We start from the raw sequence: 7,244 nt of genomic DNA on the forward strand, positions 1-7,244 counted from the left end.
AAGTTGGGTTCTCATTAGTAGTGCAAGAGTGACCTCAGCAGGGTAGACGTGGAGACAGCATGACATAGTGGTGCGTACGTGGGTAGATGCGTTTAAGTCGTATCTCGGAGAAAAACATTTATCGGCATGTGCGCCACCACGTCACGATGTTTCCAAAAAATCTTGAAACTTACGTGAAAATCGAATGGTGATTTAGAGATTGGGACCAGTTTGGAGTTCGATTTGGTTCAAAAGAGAGTAAGAAGATGGCAATAATACAGAGAAAAAGTAGAGGTCTGCGAGCTCTCTCTAGAGGATGGAGAGCTTCGTTTTCTTCTCTGCTCCCAGATTCATATCCACCTCTCGTATTTCTCTATCACCTGTACGGACATCGTCATTTCAATCTCAACCGTCCATTTCAACACCCTTCAAACATCAACCAATCAACGGTCTTAGATCTTATTCCTCATCTTCGACCAACTTCTTTGGTTCTCATGCTCGTCTCTCACTCTTCCAACCAAAATCATTCTCTCCTCTTCGAAAACCAAACAACATTCAATCACAGATAAAAATTTCTTCGATTTCAGAATCGAAGAAACCGATATCTGTTTCTCGAGGAGGAGCGAAACTCGTGCCACTGTTAATCTCAGTTTCTGTTGGATTGTTCGTTCGATTTTTTGTTCCAAAACCAGTTGAAGTATCTACACAAGCTTGGCAATTACTCGCAATATTTTTATCAACTAATGTTGGATTGGTTTTGAATCCACTTCGTGTTGGTGCTTGGGCGTTTATTGGAATTACGACTACAATTGCGACAAAAACTTTAAGTTTCTCGGATGCGTTTCAAGGTTATAGAAACGAGGTGATTTGGTTGATTGTAATTTCTTTCTTTTTCGCTAGAGGATTCGTGAAAACTGGTCTTGGAGATCGTATCGCGACGTATTTCGTGAAATGGTTTGGAAAGAGTGCGTTGGGATTGTCTTATGGATTGACAATTGGTGAGACGTTTGTTGCTCCTGCAATGCCGAGCATAATTGCTAGGGCAGGAGGTGTGTTCTTACCAATTATTAAATCTTCTTTGTCTCTTTCTGTTGGTAGCAAGCCTAGTGATCAATCCATTAAGAAGCTTGGTTCATATCTCATGCAATCTCAGTTACAGGTAGTCTTTCTGTAATTCTTTGTTGGGTAATTTATAAAATCACCCCAACCCACACCATAGTCGAATTATCTTTATGAGCGTTCATAAGTCCTAACTATCTAATTAATTGTCCTTATTTGAATATCCAAACAATATGTGTAAAATTAGCAGGAAATTAAGTTCTCAATATAATTTTTTTCTACAATCTTGTTCACTTGATGTTTGAATTTGTCATCACTTTGATATCTGTATGACTTATTTGATGCTCTTGTGTGATGTATTACAGTCCGCAGGTAGTTCAAGTGCTCTTTTCCTAACTGCTGCAGCTAATAACCTGCTGTGCCTAAAATTAGCAGAGGAACTTGGGGTCAAAATTTCAAGTCCATGGCTTTCTTGGTTCAAGGCTGCAAGTTTACCTGCAATTGTTTCTCTTATAATTACTCCATATGTCTTATATAAGATCTTTCCGCCCGAAACCAAAGACACACTTGATGTCCCAGCTATAGCATCAAGGAAGCTGGAACAGATGGGTCCAATCACAAAGGATGAATGGGTGATGATTGTTACAATGCTTCTTGCGGTCTCGTTGTGGGTCTTTGGGTAAGCATCGAGTGCCTAATTTATGATGCATTGTAGGATTTTCCAGTATACCAATTTGTAATTCCTATAGGGGGCTTGTATTTCTTTAAACAGGAATACAGGGAAAAGATAACCTATATCATCTTTCTGTGACTCCTTAGGTTGAAAACTATTTACTTCTTTAATGCCATGAACAATGATGTCTCCAATTTCATGCTAATTATTGATTTGTGATTTGAAAACATATACCTTCCTATCTTGGTGATAGAGGTGTGTGTAATATCATGAATAAATGATGAATGACAAGCTTTAAAATTTTGGTTTTGGGGTTTTCTTGGTCAGCTGAAAAATGTAAAACCGGATGAAACACTGCTAAAACAATGGAAAAGGGGGCGTGCAAAACCTAGACAAAATGAGAGAAAATAAAGCGTTATTCATAATTTCTGTTATATAAAATTTTCCCTATAGTTTGATTGGTAAGATTAGATCACTTAGAATTCTAGTTGTGTAACATTCTCCTTTATGGATAACAAAAGCCAAATAATGAAAATGGTCACTTTGGAGTATTTCCTGCTCATCAATCATAACTGTCTCCTTGTGACTGTCAATGCTTAAGTTGCATCGCTTTTTTTATTCAGTTCCACTTTTTCTAAAATCCATGGTTCTAAGAATGCCTCCTAGTTTCATGTTTTTTTCCTCCTGGTCCCATCAAATCGTTTATGTTATGATCTACATCTTAGGTCTCCCCATTCTGTCTTCGGTTGTCTTGGATGGTTGTTTAAAGCTTCTTTTTTTTTTTTTTTTGTTGTTGCAATGATCATCTAGATATTTTCTTTTCCATTTTTGAAATGCTATTATGACAGTTTATACATCTGTATATGTGAATCATCGACTACATTTTTGCTTTGTTAAGGCCTTGAAACACTGATAGAGCTTGGTGTGTGAGCGTGCAGAGAGGCTATTGGTATTTCAAGTGTTCTTGTTGCAATGCTTGGTCTTTCCGTACTTCTACTATTGGGAGTGGTGGACTGGGATGATTGCTTAAATGAAAAATCGGCATGGGATACCTTAGGATGGTTTGCAATTGTCGTGGGCATGGCAGGCCAACTTACAAATCTTGGTATTGTAGCATGGATGTCTAACTGTGTGGCCAAGGGCCTCCAATCTTTCTCATTGAGCTGGCCAGCAGCATTTGTTGTTCTTCACGCAGTTTATTTCTTCATCCACTATATATTTGCTAGTCAGGCAGCTCATATTGGAGCCTTGTACTCTTCATTTCTTGCCATGCACATGGCTTCTGGTGTGCCTGGTGTATTGGCAGCACTAACACTGGCGTTCAATTCATGTCTTTTTGGTGCAATTACACCTTACAGTAGTGCTCAGGCTGCAGCTTATTATGGAGGTACAGCCTTTTATCTATAAAATATTTGGTTTTTTTTTTTTTTTTTTAATTTGCTTGTTTTCAAATTAATTTCTCTATTTTCAGTCTCCTAGTATTTAATAACAGTTGCAACACATTCTTTTGTCATATCTCAGAATCTTATAGCTTGTTGGATAATTTTCATTCATGTCATAGTGGCATTAAAAACTAATAATCTTTCTTTTCCTTTTTCTTCTATAGCTGGTTATGTCGATGCCGCTGACTGTTTCAGACTGGGCATTATAATGGCCATAATCAATATTGTGATCTGGGGAGGAGTTGGGACCTTCTGGTGGAAATTTTTGGGTCTTTATTAAGTTTTAGTACTTTTGCAAGTGCATCACAAAGTATTGCATCAGATTGAAGCCCAGTTTCTTGTTATAATTGCTTTAATGTGAGGGTGCACAGCAGCAGTATCAAAGATTAAGTAGGCTTAAATTTGTCGAATGGTTTGCTTAATGATGATGGTGGGAGTGATAGATACCCTAAGATGATCTTTCAATCATTGTGAATAGCTATATATGATCATCAATTTCAAAAATATTCCTAGTCATGTTTAAGAATACTTGATTTTTTTTTTCCCAAAACTATTCACCTTCAAGCTCTTCGACTGCTGTCATAAATTATTTTTAATCAATTAACCATAGCTTCAATCCATCGATTTCAACCACATTTGTTGCATGGACCGAGCCTCTAATTTGGGTATGTGGACTACAACATAGGTCCAAATGACACCTCTGCTCTCAACAATTAAGGGCTTAGACTAGGTCTGGTTTTTTTTTTTTAATACAAAAAATGGGTTTTTTTATTCAATCTAAGATTTTGGGATTTCAATTTTGAAGCTGGGAATCTAATGATTGTCAATTTTAAAAGCTTTTCATTAAGCAATTTTTGTTTTAAAATCTAATCTGGGCCATGAACTTTAGAGGGTTTTGTTATTTGGCCAATGTCGCAGTCCATGTGTGTGCAACAAGTCTTATTAAGGGTGGGAAGAAATTATATTTTTGGCCACAGACTTAAAGATTGAATGTGAAGCCGTGCTTTTAGCCTCTTTTTTCATTAGAGAAATATTTTCCTTACTAAGACTAAGATAGTAAGAATTTAAGTCTTATTAAGGGTGGTTTTGCTGAAATTGATTACCACATCGGTAATCCAACACCACAGCCCTCAAAATTTCTTCGAAAAAACCCAGATCCAAAAATATAATTTATTTTGAGTTTGATCCAAGGCTTTGAAAATTGATAGCTACCAAACTTCCATATATTTCTCAAACTTAAAATTGATATTCAACAGTGAAAGATAACTATTTTTGGATTTTTGTTTTATTTTGTTTTTTTCTTCATAGAATTTTGTCCCCTACAATCCTAAGTCGGACTCTTTTCATTAAACTATGTGATGACCAAACGTCAAGGGGTCATGTCACCAGACATTGAAAATAGAGGGTAAGTTGACTATTTACCAAAAATAAGTCTAGCCCGAAGACCTCCAGGGAGGGGTGGTGTCACGGATGGGGCTCGGGCTTGATGTGGTATCAGGGCCCAACTTAAAGGCCACTCCGTTATCGAGTCCAGTCCAACGTAAACCAACCCATTTGCACCCTACCAATGATCGATGATAATTGATATTTTAAAAAAAAATCAATCAATCAATGATCAGTTATCTTTTTCTTATAATTCTTAATTTTTATGTATAATAATATTTTTAATTCTATGTCCTAAGTGAGGTTCACATAGTGTACTTATCTTAATTATCAACTGGAGGCTTAATTTTGGACATAAGGGCATTCTCATCATTTTGACAGAAACCAACAATTGGACATTATTTTTATCAAACAATAATCCCTGTTTCTACATACAAACATATACCAATTTAGTCCAAAACACACTTCTCAAACTTCTTTTAACAACACTTTAACTCCTCTCCTAGGCAACAAACCCAAACAATGTCCTACTTTACTTACTACCTCAGCTTTTGGATCACTTTTCCACCAAAAGCTAAGACAGTTTTTGGTGGACTAGTTCATCTCTTTCCCACTCTAGGCTCATGGATGTTATTTGGTAGTTTGTTGCTTTCCATCACTTTTAAGGAATCTAAATCACAAATAGCTATCCATCGCACCCTTATGGAAAATAGAGAATTCTCAGTAAAAATCATGTGATCCTTGTCCTTGCCTTGATTCTTTTTATTTGACTACTAACTAGTGTGATGGTTTTTCCTTTCCTTTTATGTGGCTAAGCTCTTTTGACAACCTGCCCCATACACAACCACCACATATTCATAGGTTGTTTTCTTGGAAAGTTTTATAGATAGGCTTAATAAAATCTTATAGCTAGAGAGGTCCCCTTTAGGGGTTTTTTAGGGTTATGAAAAGGGCAATCATCCAATATTTACTTAAGGGTTTTCTCTATTTTTGGGAATTGGTGTGTTTTAGTAATTCCCGACTTTATAAATAGAGATCTCTAAGATTATAACACTTACGAGAAAATAATGATTGTTCTTGTTTTAATCCATGGACATTAACACACTGCCGAACCACGTAAATCCTTGTGTGCATTTTTGTCTCTTTGTTGTTTCGTTTTTACACAGATTGTTACGGTCGATATATCATGATAATGAAATATGATTTGTATACCTGATCTCAAATTTTTGGTATGAAACTTTGATGTCAATGATAGAAATTTTGCAAAGAAACTCTATTGGATGGTTGTCAGAATACCTAAAGGTTTTAATGGATGCTCAATTACCTCATGTATTAGTAGATGATTAGTCGATTTTGAGTCTATCATCATAAACATGACCACTTTTCAATTTGATTCAAAGTAGCGAGGTAAGTCATCTTAGGAACCCATTGAGAATCAGGTCTCTTTCTTATGCCCGACAGGTATTTGTTTTACTTAGTAACTTAATTTTAAGGTCACTAACTATTATAAGTAAATATTAGTCAATGAACATATTTAGATGTAAATGTAATTTAAATAAAATTACAACCTAAAGAGAATATGGAGTACTATTTGTTTTTTTGTTTTTCAAAATTTTCGTTTGCTTTAAGAATCCATTGTTGAAACAAATTGATAAATTACTAATTAGTATTCTTTCTTCCAATAAAAAATAATTGTTTATCAATTTTTAGATTAGAACGTAACTCGCAATTAATAGACAGTCAATAAATAAATTATCTATTTCATTGAGTATCATATGGATGCCCAATGGGTATCGGATATTTGTAAGATCGATTCTGATTTCAAGATATCATACTCAAAACTGAAACCAATAAGAACGGGAATAGATATTTTATTCGAATTTGGATTTTGGGTTTTATATGAAATAGAACCAAAATCCACCCACAGACACTACTAGAAGGAAGTAAGACAGCTCATAATGAATGTAGTTATGGCTTTGGTCATGGATCTAGAGGAAGTAGGTTAATCGAAATGGAAAAAAAAAAAAAGCAATTAGAGAGATGTTCCCAGCTTAGTAGGCATGTTTGGCTTATAGCTTAACCAATTTGTTTCATTAAGTAAAATGATGGGGTTTTATTAGTTGTTTGAATAAGGAGGGACTAGTTGCAGATCACCCATTACTTGCACTCCGTCATGTAAAAAAAAAAAAAATTTGCACTACATTTTTATGATTACACTTCAAAATATTCAACAAAAAAAAAAAAAAGTGGCACTCAGTATTGTTTTTTGCTCTTCCTCAAACCTGCCCACAAAAAATGTTTTTCTCTCTGCCTATATGCTCTAATGCTTCAGTCTAAACTTATCTGTAGGCGAAGCCATTGGAAGAGAGGTTGAAAATCTATTTTATAGAGTAGCTAATTTTAAATTTTGAAAAAGTCCTTCGGAACTAATATTTTTAATGAAATGTAGAGCATGAACTTGAACATTTTGGTATCCATGATCAAAATTAACGACAGAAACAACAATGGAAATGATCTTAAACAATTAAAAAGGTGGGGGATTGAGACCTTGAGACCTCTTCCCAATAGACTGGTCGTCCGAGGTCTAGTAGAAGTATATGCAAACACATGAAGTGCAATTAAAAGCTTAAGATATAGATTATACAACAAAAAAAAGGGATATTTTTTAGGTTGGAGTGCAACCGAAAACTGGTGGTTTGCAACTAGTC

General features: G+C 35.3%; 1 protein-coding gene across 1 annotated transcript; it reads left to right on the forward strand.

Annotated features, from left to right (window-relative positions):
- The first annotated feature begins 237 nt into the window (after nt 1–237).
- LOC147409488 (dicarboxylate transporter 2.1, chloroplastic-like) lies at nt 238–3,679 on the forward strand. The gene is made up of 4 exons (XM_086429556.1): nt 238–1,138; nt 1,404–1,717; nt 2,650–3,098; nt 3,318–3,679. Exons 1-4 carry the CDS (start codon nt 296–298, stop codon nt 3,431–3,433), a joined length of 1,722 nt encoding a protein of 573 aa, XP_086285682.1. The 5' UTR covers nt 238–295; the 3' UTR covers nt 3,434–3,679.
- Nucleotides 3,680–7,244: the final 3,565 nt, after the last annotated feature.

The sequence above is a fragment of the Akebia trifoliata genome, chromosome 2, assembly GCF_017979445.1.
Source record: "Akebia trifoliata isolate Shusen 1 chromosome 2, ASM1797944v1, whole genome shotgun sequence".
In the NCBI taxonomy this organism is placed as follows: Eukaryota; Viridiplantae; Streptophyta; class Magnoliopsida; order Ranunculales; family Lardizabalaceae; genus Akebia; species Akebia trifoliata.

Coding starts and splice junctions, on each gene's coding strand:
- LOC147409488 (XM_086429556.1), top strand. CDS start 296: ATGGAGAGCTTCGTTTTCTTCTCTGCTCCCAGATTCATATCCACCTCT. Junction 1,139..1,403: donor TCATGCAATCTCAGTTACAG/GTAGTCTTTCTG, acceptor GATGTATTACAG/TCCGCAGGTAGTTCAAGTGC. Junction 3,099..3,317: donor GGCTGCAGCTTATTATGGAG/GTACAGCCTTTT, acceptor TTTCTTCTATAG/CTGGTTATGTCGATGCCGCT.